The sequence below is a fragment of the Cupressus sempervirens genome, chromosome 10 (assembly GCF_028749045.1).
Source record: "Cupressus sempervirens isolate cs-2001-9-10 chromosome 10, ASM2874904v1, whole genome shotgun sequence".
NCBI classification, from domain to species: domain Eukaryota; kingdom Viridiplantae; phylum Streptophyta; class Pinopsida; order Cupressales; family Cupressaceae; genus Cupressus; species Cupressus sempervirens.
The window spans coordinates 131,838,494-131,852,292 of NC_143127.1; the positions used below are offsets into that span (position 1 = coordinate 131,838,494).

At 37.6% G+C, this 13,799-nt stretch overlaps 1 protein-coding gene across 4 annotated transcripts in view; it reads right to left on the reverse strand.

The window, feature by feature from the left end:
* LOC149532964 (uncharacterized) overlaps positions 1-13,799 on the reverse strand; it is a 224,985-nt gene that overhangs the window by 27,221 nt on the left and 183,965 nt on the right. For all 4 annotated transcript variants that reach the window (XM_089804558.1, XM_089804559.1, XM_089804561.1 and 1 more), the window contains exons 7-8: positions 12,934-13,131; positions 12,662-12,753 (exon numbers count right to left, since the gene is read on the reverse strand). In XM_089804558.1, coding sequence (XP_089660684.1) covers positions 12,662-12,753; positions 12,934-13,131 — 290 coding nt within the window. The remainder of the gene's footprint in view (positions 1-12,661; positions 12,754-12,933; positions 13,132-13,799) is intronic.

Below are 13,799 nucleotides of genomic sequence, written 5' to 3' on the forward strand. Positions count from 1 at the left end.
TGTCAAAACAACGTTCCTTAATGGAAAAATTGAAGAAGTCTATATCGAGTAACTAGAAGGATTCAACACTCATGTTTGTAAATTAAAGAAAGCAATTTATGGTCTCAAATAGGCTCCCAGAGTATAGTATGAAAGGATAGACAACTATCTAATGAAGTTAGGATATTCCAAAAATGAAGCTGATCCCAACTTATACTTCAAAATAGATGGTGATGATATGATTATACTTGTGTTAAATGTTGATAATTTGTTGATAACAGGGGAGGAACATCTCATAAAGAAATGCAAACAAGAACACACTACAAAGTTTGAAATGAAAGACTTATGTCTACTTCACTACTTTCTTGGATTAGAAGTTTGGCAACAAGATAACTACATTCTTCTAAATCAAGGAAAATATACAGTCGACATTTTAACAAAATGTGGAATGATGGAATGTAAACCAGCTGCTACTCCCATGGAAGTAAATCTACACAAGTTGAAGGATGATATGATCAAATCAGAACCTATTGATTCTACTTACTACAAACAGATTATTGGATCTTTGATATATTTGGTGAATAGACATATGTTATGTTACTAACACCTTGAGTTAGTCTATGTGTGCACAAAAGAAGATACATTTACATGCAACTAAATACATTTTGAGATATCTAAAGGGTACTATTGGAATAGGAATCAAATATGATAAAGTTAACATTTAACTTCATGGATATTCTGATTCTGATTGGGCAAGCAGTTCTACTGAATGTAAGAGTACTTTTAGATATTGCTTCAGTCTAGGATCTGGTATGGTTTCTTGGTGTAGTAGAAAACAGACTTCAATTGTCCACCGAAGCAGAATATATTGCATCTTCTTTGGGTGCTAGAGAGGTGGTATGGCTACGGAAGTTGTTAGCAAATTCGTTCAAGAGACCTTTGAAGGCCACTGTGATTCATTGTGATAATCAAAGTTGCATCAAGCTTTCAACCAATCTGGTTTTCCATAACTGCTCCAACCATATTGAAATTCCTTATCACTACATTCGAGATATGGTGAATCGAGGAATTATTCAACTAGAGTACATCTATACTAATGAGAAAACAGCTAATATCTTTACCAAACCTCTCGCTAAAGTGAAGTTGAAATACTTTAGAGAAAAACTTGGTATGATTAATTTGTAATATTGAATATTGAATTTAAAAGTTTTAAATCATATGTGTTTATGCTTCTATTGTTGTTTAGTCACATCATATATGTAATGAAAGGTGACGATCTTTCGTGGACATATTTATTCATAAGGTAATTGTTTGTAAGGTGACGATCTTACAAATGATAGGCCTATTATCATGGACATCTCTAGATATTGCTTCAGGCAATAAGAGATCATAGATAACGATATCATTTTTTACCATGGACATCTCTAGATATTGCTTCGGGCAATTAGAGATCATGAGTAACAAATTTTTATGTTATTAATATGGACATCTTTAGATATTGCTTTGAGCAATTAGAGATCATAGATAACATATTCATTATGATTACTCTAGATATTGTTTCGGACAATTGGAGATAATGATGTACGTTATGATAGTGTTCATAGCTTGGTGATTTTTGTTATCTGACTAGTAACTGTTTCATAGTGTTAAGATCAGATAAAGTGATCAAGTATTCTACTCTGAAATCCACATGTTGTATTACTTCTCCCTTGCTAAAGAGGGAGTGTTAATGTTTTAGCATCAATGGAAGTAAATGATGCTTGTCTGATATAATAATCTATATTTATGTTCTCAGATAAATATTAATTGCAGTTTTATATATATATATATAGTTTTACCGTACTGGGTAAAGAAATCAACGCACAGACAATAGATATGAATAGCAAAACTTCTTATTTTATTCGCATATGCCAAAGACATTACATTATGCTTGATAAGATCTGATGATTACAATGCTTCCCAAAGGGGGTATAAATACTTTCCGAAGAACCTTCCCGAAGGGGTCCGTCGGCTACATGACAATTACCGAAGGGCCCATCGGCTACATAACAAGAACCTTCCCGAAGGGACCCGTCGGCTACCCAATATTTACCTACGACATCATCCCCCCCAAAAGAAAAAGTCGTCTCCGGACGACAATTACAAACAAAATACATTAACTAACTTCAACAAGATAAATTTGCTTCTGTCACATCACTTTCACATTCGTTCCATGCCTGAACCAAACTGGTCTCCAGCCCACATGGCATCTGTAACCACTGTCTCCTAAGTCAAGCTAACCTTGATAGCCACCCGTGCTGCTTTCTGTGTTTCCAACTCCTGGTGCCCTGAGCCAAGTGTCGCTGCACTGCCTTCAACTGGATGATCAACTCCTCCCGAGCTCTCCATGCATCCACCAAGACAGCTTCAAGTCCAACACCTACTCCAAGTGCCTCTAGTGCACAGAGCCTTCATGCCTACAATAGCTCCAGGTCTCATCAACAAGTCAGACTTCCCACGACTGATATCCACAACGACTAGGGCCCGGCGGGGTCAAGGGGCAGTGCCCCCGCGAGGTCCTGGGTCCTGGGGTCATTTGGTCTTGGCGCCCCTTGCCACCAAGACCAAATGAGCACTCCGAAACCCTCACAAAAATGCACGGAACACACTATTTCTGCAATTTCTCCTAATCCCACACTCTTTCTGGCAATCACTGGTGCTTCCCCTTCCCTATGGCATCATCTGATACTCATTCTGAGCATTCTTGATTTGTTGACATTTTATTTTTTAGCTCTTCTACTTCCTCTTTCCTACAAACCCATATGTTTCGTACGACTACCAGGCTACAGGAGAGGTTGGACGTATCAAGTATCCCATCCCTCAAGCTTGATGTCTTTAAAGTCCGTACATGATAGGTTGGGGTTGAATCCTCAAATCCGTACTACACCTAGTCTTGTTCAAATCGTACGGCAACCTGTTCTGACAAATTAAATCTTCACTTCCTTGCTTGGGAATCCGTACGGCTGCAGTAACACTAGAGCTCCAAACTCTGTACAGTTACTCCTTCAAAAACCTGTACAATGCCTAAAAATCGTACAACAACCAATCTTCAAAAAATCTGTACGGTAGCTTTTATTTAGAATCTATCCTCATTTTAAAATCCGTACGATGAGCAGCTTTAAATCCCGTTCAATGATTTAAAAACCCGTACGCTGGCCATGACATAATGAAAAATCCGTACAGCACACAAGCTTATAAAGCCGTACGGTAAAAGTCGTACAATCTCTCAATAATAACTTTAAAAGATTGTACAAGCTGAAAGCCGTACGGTGCATCAGCCTTCAGAAAACTGTACGATGGACTTTCATCATTCTCTTTTTTTTCCTTTTTTTTTTCCCCTTTTTTGAACAACTATGTACAATATTTACATATATACAGCACTTACAATCTTCTTCTCTCAATTGTTCGTCCACGGAGGTGCGTAACTTCTTTCATGGCAGACATTCAACTTTGACCTATTCACTACATCGAACACTTCCTTTCCATCTAGCATCCATTGTTTTAACTTTTACTACTCCGTTATCACCCACTTCCCGAATTTGATATGGTCCGACCCACTTAACTTTGAACTTGCCTGGCTTGATCTCATTCTGACCATCATACTTTAACACCCATTTCCCCGTCTGAAACCTGTTCCGTTTCAAGTGTTTACCGTGCCATGCTCTACGCCTCTTCTGTGTCACCTTCGTAGCCCACTCCTGCAACTGTTGCTCATCAAGTTTATTTCAGCTACACGATCTCTCCATCCAGTTTTCCATATCGCCCAGTTTTTTCCCGAAGCTCGGTACCATGGACTCCGTCAGCTGCCCCTTCTGGCTGTCAATAACACGTCCACTCTGTACTGCTAAAACTTTTATTAAAACCTTCCGCTTTGTCTCTTGCACCGACCGTATGATGCATCTTCCTTGCTGCTGGCACCTTTCTGCTATATTTGTGGTTTGACGTAATACTTTCTTCCTGCGCGATCGTATAGTGGAATCTTTCCTCCTTTTGAGTTCGTACTGTATGTTCTTTCCTTCAGCTTCAGTCATACCCGCGTTTCCTTCTTCGGCTTCTCTGTGTTGCTTTGAACATTCATTTCCTCCTTCGGCTTCTCCATGTTCCTTCGGACATTCATTTCCTTCTTCGGCTTCACTGTGTTCCTTCGGACATTCATTTCGTTCTTTCTTACCTTCGTCGACTCTTAACATATTACAGCTCGGAAAGAGTTCGTAGTCCTCTATCTGCCAATGGTAAAGACCGTTCACTAAATCCAGATCGTCGTCTATCAATCCTCCTTCCAACCGCAGGACTCCCTCCTGATTTGGTTCCATATTTTGCCTCCTTTCATCCTCTTCTTCTTCGAAATCTGACGATAGAGCTTCTTCCCCGACCATTTGAGTGTGTAGATCGATGACGTACTTCCGCCCTTTACTTCAGCCACCCCTAGCCCAAAATGGCATCATATCCTCTCCGCTTCAGTGGAATCACAATTTCAATCGTCACTGGTTGTGCTGTCAGGACTCCCAATGGCTTGATTCCATGTTGATCGGTCGTTAGCAGCTGGAATGTAGGCGGCCATAATGTCAACTATCCCAACCTTTTCCAGGTGTCTTCAAGCAACACATTGACACCGGACCCTCCGTCCACAATCATTTCCGTCAATACAGTCCCGAGAATTCCCATTTCGACCACTGTCGGATGGCGTCCAGATGAGAGGGCTAACAGCATCGGAGCTTCTGCACTTGCGCCACTTTCCTTCTCTTTTTTGTCTGTTGTACTTGCTCCACTTTCCTGCTCCCTTCCATGTTCTCTTGGTAGTTTAGCAGCGAGAACGATGTTTGTGAGTGTCGATCGGAGCTGAGGCATAGTGAGCAACAGATCATTTATCCTGACGGGTACCTCGGCTTGCAATATCTGTCGTACAATGTTATGTTCTGCGCAGTTCCATACTAAGGTACCCAGCGTTTCCTTCAAGTGTGCCGTTTCTACTTGCGTTGCTCTCTGGATCTCTGCGCAAGCTTCCTCCAGTCTCTTCTTTTCCTCCGTCGGATCAAGGTACAGCTTCGCCTGCTTTCGAGTGATTGCCAGGACTTCTTCCTCGTCCATCCCGACAATAATCAAGTTTACTCCGGACTTCGACACTTAGCATCGTCATGATCACCAGGTCCACACCATCGGCATAGCAACTTCGGTGTGTTCGCCGTTGTGCACTCTCAGGCGAAGTGACCCCACAGATTGCATGCGTGGCATTGAACTATTGGCTGACCATTCGCATCATACTAAATTCGACTCCTTCCGCCATTATTGTTGTTGCCGCTATTGTTGTTGTTTTGCCCTCTGCTATTATTCCTGTACCCACCCAAAGTGGCATCATCAATGTTTGCAATTTCGTTCCCTCCTGACGTGGAAGCTGCCTGTGTAAGAAGCACCTGCAGAGATCCTCTAGTTTTCACGTTAAAGGGGCATTCCTTTGTCGAATGGCCCATGATCTGACAAATGTCACAGAATTAATTCTTTGGACAGGATCCTTAGTATGATCGTCGGTTTTACACTCTGTGCACCACAGCTCACTGCTCTTTGTCTCCTTCTGCATATTTTTAAACTCCTTCATCATGCGGATCATGTCCTTCTGTAGGACGCGAACCTTCTTGCTACTGGCTTCATCGCCGCTACTATCTTCTCCGGAAGGCTCATCATCATCCGAATCAAATGAGCTAGACTTCTTCTTCTTTGTCTTCTGCTCACTTTTGAGGTTCAATGCTCTATTATAAGCTTCCGTGTATGAGGACGGCGGCACAATTTTCATTTTCTTCAACAAGTTTGGGCGTAGACCTTCCACGAACCACCTTTTCTGAAGTCCATCCACCGGCTTATTTTCCATTTTGTTTATCAAATCTTTTAATTTCCTGGCGTAGACGCGGACAGTTTCATTCTTCTCTTGCTTAGTATTGAAGATCTCTACTACAATTTCATTATCATCACGCAACAGTTGAAATTCAGCCACAAACTCCTTTTTAATGTTATTCCAACTGTCCAACTTCTACGGATCTATACTAGTAAACCAGTGAATTGCCACGCCCCATAGGGTGGCCGGAAATTGTCTCATCCAATCGTCTTCATCAATTATCCCATTTTCCCTCCAGATCGTTTCACATGTTTTGCAATGTCGAATGGGATTGGTGGTACCATCGCCATCGAACTTCGGCAATTTCTCTTTTGGTCCAGCCATCATTACTAGATGTTGTGGGTTTTGTTGTGTACCTGCGCTGTTTTGCACTCCCGCGTTGTTCTGAATACCCGCACTGTTTTGTACCACCTGCGTTGTTCTGCACACCTGCGCTGTTTTGCACACCCGCGTTGTTTCGCACACCTGCGTTGTTCTACACACCCGCACTATTTTCGACACCCATGCTATTTCCAACACCCGCACTGTTTTTGACACCCGCGCTGTTTTGTGAAGAAGGGTTTTCGTCAACTAAAGCTGTCTGTTCCGGAAGTATATCTTGGACGAAGAGTTCACTCCACGCTTGTGCTCCCTCGGCACTAAGAGCAGTGCGAGTTGATCCCCTTCCATCTCGATTCTCTTCCCTTGGCGTACACAGGTTCAGAAACTCCTCCCTTCTTCCACCAAATCAAGCCACTGTCGGGTCTCTTCCAACAACTTTTTAGTGCTTCTATGGCTGTCGGTAACTTGCTGAAATCTCCGTTTGCATTCAGCCTGTTGTGCCAAAATTGAAGTTTCCTACACTGCGTGTAATTCATCCTTTTTCTTCAACTTATTCTTATTTTTGTTCAACTGATTCGGCATTTAATCTTCATTTGCCTGTCATCGTACCAAGTCCATCAGGCAATGGCGCCAAATGTTTTACCATACTGGGTAAAGATATCAATGCACACACAATAGATATGAATAGCAGAACTTCTTATTTTATTCGCATATGCCAAAGACATTACATTATGCTTGATAAGATCTGATGATTACAATGCTTCCCGAAGGGACCCGTCGACTGCCCAATATTCACCTACGACATATATATATATATATATGTAGTTTGGATTAAACCAATAACATTATCGGCTGAGAGAACATCAACTGATTGCATTGTATATCAGCAGAGGTTATGATATTAGCAAATATTGCAAGTAGTGGCAGTATTACTTGTGATTGCCGACTGCATTATGTTTAAGATTACTTTGTGTTAACAAGGCAGTTATTGGTCATGCCATCATAGAGGCATGACTCTTCGTGGCCAAAGGCCACGTAGAGCCATGACTCTACAGGAGTCATGACCCTTCGCTGCTATATATATATTCGGGTAATCAGATCGTTGTAGAACATCAATATATGGTATCTTGGACTCAACGATCTGCATTCAAATAATCATCAGCACATTTCTTTATTATCTAATCTGTAGGGTCATTGTTACATACAGTATACATCTCACATTATCAGCAATACTCGAAGAAGTAGATTCTGCATACAAAATTAGAGATCATCAATATTTGAAGGGCAACACTGCTCTACAGTAATACAAGTAAGAGTTTCTATTGTTCCCATATTTATTGTAACAGTTTTATCTATCAGAGATCCATAAAATCAAACAGTTTGAACCAATCTTATTTGTGTTTGTGCTTGCACTACTCAATCTCTAACTTTAGATGAACAACATAAGCATACAGTTAACACGGTTTTTCTGGAAAACACAAACAATTTTTTCCTAGAAATGAAATGAATATTAGCATTCTAGACCCACCTTAGCTTTGTTTTCTATGCCCGAATCTACGAAATAAAACACTGCATAAATTATAAATAGAATGTATTGTTCAAAACAAGCCAGTTTTGTTTGCATTGTACAATGACCTTCCTCATTTAGTTCAACAAGTAGTTTTATGGCACATGGACTTTTGGATGTGGCTTGCAAAGATACTGAAGTTCATCTGCTTGTAGAAATCTTGCAAAGCTAAGTTGTTGGTATGGGTATGAATACGGGTACAGGGACGTTGATACGATATGCTGGTACGACAATTTTTTAGGGGCAGTTTGGGTACGTTCGGGTATGGCCATAAAGAAAAACATAAAAATTATAACTATATAAATATTTGCAAGCTTAAAAGTAAAAACAAGATCAAAATTCAAAATACCACAGATCATACATGGTAAACAAACTCAAAACTGCCATTAATATTAAAAATTCAAAATATCTCAAAACATGAATTTTATGACAGATTATTCAAAATTTCAATGCATTCATTGGTTCAACATTAAAATAGCACACTTAGTAATTACTAAGTACGTATCAATGATATAGGCATCCTATAAGATCATCAACATCAGTATACAACAGATCATACATGCTAAACAAACTCAATACTGCCATTAATCCTAAAAATTCAAAATATCTCATAACATGAGTTTTATGACAACTTATTCAATTCGTTGTTCATTGGTTCAACATTAAAAGAACACACTTAATAATTACTAATTACGCTTCAATGATATATGATGCTGCATCATATAAGATCATCAACATCAACAGTGACATTAGATGATGCAAGTAGATTAGAATCACATGCAACCCCACTACTACTTGCACTAGGAGGATGGTGGCTACCCAACTGCACATCCAATAAAGATTGTGCAGCAGCTGAAAAATCCAAATCAGTTCGCTCCAGATCTACATCCCAAAACTTTATGCCCCCTTACTTGTACTCATTTTGACTATGAGTAAGAAGGCGCAAATTGGAATGCACATAAACCAGCTCTTCTACCTTACTTGCAGCCAATCGATTGTGTTTCACTGAGTGAATAAAGGAGTATGTACTCCAGTTTCGCTTAGATGAGGAGGAACTAGCAACCTATTGAGACAAAGTGACAAGCATAAAAAATGTCATTCAAATTTTAAAGTTGAGAATTTTTGTTATTTTTCCAAATTGTAAACAATATAAAGTTAGAGAGTGCACTAGAAATGGAAAAACTTATTTGTGATAAAAGTTTGATTGCAAGAGTTTGGAGGTGCAGTGATGTATGACCATTAAGGTACCACCAAGCATGAGCATCCTTTGTATACTTGTCACAGAGAGCAAAAGCACTTTGACCATTGGAAGCTACAAAATCAGCAAACTCACTTGTAACTATATTCTCCATTTCACGATTAAGGAAGAGTTTTGCAAATGCTTTCCTACGCCCTTCACTAACTTCTGCATCTCTATATGGTGGTACCCTTGATGGCATAGCAAGAATTTCATCACTATAAAATTTGGGAGTCAATGCAAATGCAAGAAGATGGAGTGGGGTGGTCATTTTATTCCACTGCTCAACACAAATTGTTTGCACCTCTTTGAAGAATGTTTCTTTAGGATCTTGCTCCTTTTCATTGATGACATGCTTCATTTTCTCAAGCATTGAATCAATTCCATCATATACCTCTCCCAAACATGGATGATCTGTGTCAGTATAACGGATCATACTCATGATAGGCTCAGTGAAACTAAGAAGATATTCCACTCGTTCCCACCAAGTGTCATCCAAAATCATTTGCTTTACATTTGTAGCCCTTTTAGTGTTGGATTGCCTCCATAGTGACCAGCTTTGACTAATAACCATACTAGCAAGTCTCTCGCACCTTCACAAGTCTCCTCAACACAATTGTGTTGGATGCAAATCGAGTCTCAACAACCTATTAAAAAATTAAAAATTAAAACTTGAATTACAAACTAAAGATGCGCTAAGTTTAAAAACTGAATTCATAATTATTAAAGTGAAATACAAAATTAAAAGTTAAGAACTAAACTTAAAAATATTTCAATTACCTTTAGCAACTCCAACCATGAAAATGATCTAAAAATGACCTGTGACATGTGATGGTTTTGATGAACATTTGGATCTCTTCAGCTTCTGCATAGATATCTTTGATCCAATTTATTTTCCTACCCAACTTTTGTAGCATAAGATTGAGAGAGTGCACTGAACAAGGGGTCCAAAATATGTGCTCAAACTGTGTCTCAATCAACATGCCTGCAGCTTTACAATTTTTTGCATTGTCTATTATTACTTGGACAATGTTTTGAGGGCCCACATCCTGAATGCATTGTATAAGGATGTTAGCAATAAATTGTCCATCCTTCACTTGCCCTTCACAATCCACGGCTTTAAGAAACATTGCCCCTTTGGAGCAACACTACAATCACGTTGATTAATGGACAATTTTTTGGCATCCTTCCACCATTAGAAATAATTGACACCCCTATTTGTTTCCATGAATTCCTAATTGGAGCCATTGCAGTGTCTATGATTTTTACCTCCCTTGCTAGTAAGGTGCTACACACCTTCTCATATCCTGGCCCCATGTACCCTTTTGGTGCGTCATTTACTTTTCTCAACATATCTTGCCAATATGGTGATCTCACAACATTAAATGACAAACCATTTACATATAAACATCTTGCAACACTTTGATCTGCAATCTCCCTAGCATCATTCTTAAACGCACTCTCTAATGGCCCCTTGCTTCTCGTCACATTAATAGGTTCTTCACTTCTACCTAAAAATGGGTGGCTCTCTACTATAACATTAGAAAAGTCATTACAAGATGGAGGAGACTTACTTGATTTCTTCCCTTTCTTTAAAAAATGGTTTGTGCCACGAGAAACTCTTGCATCTGCTTCCTCTTGCTCTCTAATATAACTTGCTATTTGATGAGGTGTTAATCCATTGCCATCCTCTCCTAGACATGCTTTGATACACTATTGGGGAATTGCACAAAGATGGGCTTTCACACAACTATATGAACTCTTGTACCTCACATTACAAAAATTGCATATCCAAACAAATGTTCCACCCCTTTTTAACTTGTTCTATCATTTGGACATATTTCCACAAAGGTGAACTTGGATCAGTCTTGAAGGTGGGAGACTGAGAACTAACATTTGTTGTCATTATCCTGTTAACAACAAATTAAAATCCAATTATTAAATAATAAAGGTAAAAAAATTGATCAACTATAAAAAGATGAATTAATATAATTATAATCATAAATTTATACGTTATATTTTAATAACAATTTATATTATTATTTATTTAATACTTAAAACTTCTATTATTGATTATTTAATTAATACAATAATATACACAATATTAATTTAAATTATATTTTTTAAATTTTTAACTCAATATTAGAATTAATTTAATTTTCCTCTTACTATATATTATAAATTTAATATTGTTAAATTATAATATATGAATATCAATTAATTTAACAACATTTTTATTAATTTAATAAAATTTGATTTGATTAACTTAAATTTTCCTATATGAACACAAGAATTTTAAAATACATTTATACCTATTACCAACCATAAAACTATTAAATATACAATAAATATTAAATAAAAGTTTGAACTTTGTACACTTCAAAATAAAAAACAAAAATAAATATTAAATATAGAATAAATATTTAATGAAAGTTTGAATTTTGTACACTTCAAAATGAAAAACAAAAATAAAACAAATCTATTTTATATGCCATTTGATAAAAAATTATACAACTGAAATTTAAGAAACTTATATCATATTAATAAAAACATTGAATAATCTGAAACTTCTAATATAATAAACATATTTAAACGTGTGACATTACAAAAACTTCAGTCTAATCTCCCAGAGGGAAAAATATTCATGGACTGAGGAAGAAATATTCACGGCTGCGTTTCAAAAAAATTGTTTTCCAGCATTTGTCCTCTGCAATCGGCGCTCCTATGTGAGTCGATCTCCTCCAGCCTACTACACAGTTTGACTCTGCAAACACCTGCCCCTGTCTACACTTGTTTTTCTCTACAAAAACCGTCTGCAAAGTTGTGTCGAACATGTACTGGTATCCTATTTATTCTTTCAGTAGTGCATTTAAAAAAGAGGTTTCTGTTTTTTTCAGTTGACAAAATGGGATAAACATTCCCAAAATCAGGTAATCCAACGAAACATTCAGAAAAATGTTGCTTTTCACCGAGATTCGTTTTAGAAATTTCCCGTAGAAGTTGGATTCGACGAGATTCTGTGGAAAATTACTAAAAATGTTTCAGCAAAACCAAAAACGGACCATATGCGAATCACACCAGTATTTTAGTGGTTTCCGTTTCGAATACGTTTCGTGCCTGAAAACGATGGGGCATAGGCTACGAATCTGCAACTTAGTTGCAAAGTGCCACACCTAATTGGTTTCACTGTCTTGTTGGCACTTCTATCTCTAGTTGGAAGTTCATGAGTGAGAATATTCTTGAATGTTTCAAACCAACAAAAGATAGTCACATCATGTCTGCACCACTCTCAAATGCCATCAATGATGATAACAAGCCTGAGGGTGTTTGCTGTGATATTCAATCATCTCAATTTCCAGCATTTTTGACATGCTAAATCTTTATTCAAGACACTCATTAATTGTTTCATTAATGTCTTATCTACAGCTATTGATTTTTTTATTCTTTCTATAGTAGTTCATCGTACTGAATTGGAGGATGCTGCAAAATATGCAATCAAGTTGGAATTAAGAGTTTAAGATCACACCACAATAACATGCTCTAAAATGCAATACAAAAACATTTCATGAACTACAACATTTTAAAACTTATGATTCCTTTGTGAACAGTTTGAAACCAGATAATTACAAACCTGCAAACTCTACTTATGGGAGTGCCCTCTAAATTAAATTCTGCAACGATACCTCCCCCTCCTTGCACAATAGGTGCAAAACCTGCTGCAGGCTACATTCACAAGAACAGTAAAAACAATAAATGCAATCAGCCATTGAGGAGAACGGGATGGTTAAGAATTACTTAATAGTCACAAAAGATTGTTGAAGGAATCAAGCATTCCTAGCATAATATGAATGGCATACAATAACATAAGAAATCTGAAATATACATACAATTACTCTCCTATACCTGTACAACCGCAGATGTGCCCACCACAAGAAATAAATCACAATTTATTAATGCATTTTCTGCTTTATCTAGAACAGCATGATCCAAGCATTCACCAAACCAAACTACATGTGGTCTCAACAGCGCATTACACTTCTTGCAGTGTGGAAGCTCTGATACAGAAATTTGAGCATCCCTTGCATCTGAATTTGGAGCACCCTACAAAATATAAAACATTTCAGCCTGTCTTTTATATTGCAACTATTCCTATGTCTAGTAGAAATGATTCCTTAAACAATATTTCTTTTTTTTTAATTTAAATTATTTGTTTGCACAATTGACCAAAACATCTCCTCATTAACAAAACTTCAAACAATAAAAATCTAATTGGCTATTTCTTACAATTGTTTGTGAAAATACATAGTAAGAAACAAACAAAATGTGTTGAGTCTGTTGACTACTATGTAGACCCCAATCTCTCCGACTATGAAAGTACTTTTAAAAGATGAAATGTGAATTTACACCAACATTTTTTACCAAGTGAAAACTACAATCTTTGCATCTACCATATTAATTTACAAAACAGAAGATCGACATTTAATTAATGAGCCTACTAGTCCTCCAATTATTGTTGGGTTGATTAATTCATCCTGGAACTAATGTTATCCCACCCTCCCTATAGTTGAAGCATTAAGTCTAGAGGAGGGTCTATGCATTTAGTCAAGCCTACCACCTTAGATAAGATAAGATAAGATCATGATATTAATGTCCAACAAAAGACCAACAAAAGGTCTATGGGACTGCAGGATTACAACAATGAGACTGTCAACAGCAGGAGCACACAAGGGTGTCCGAAAAATAAAAACGAACAACAACAAGAGAAAGCA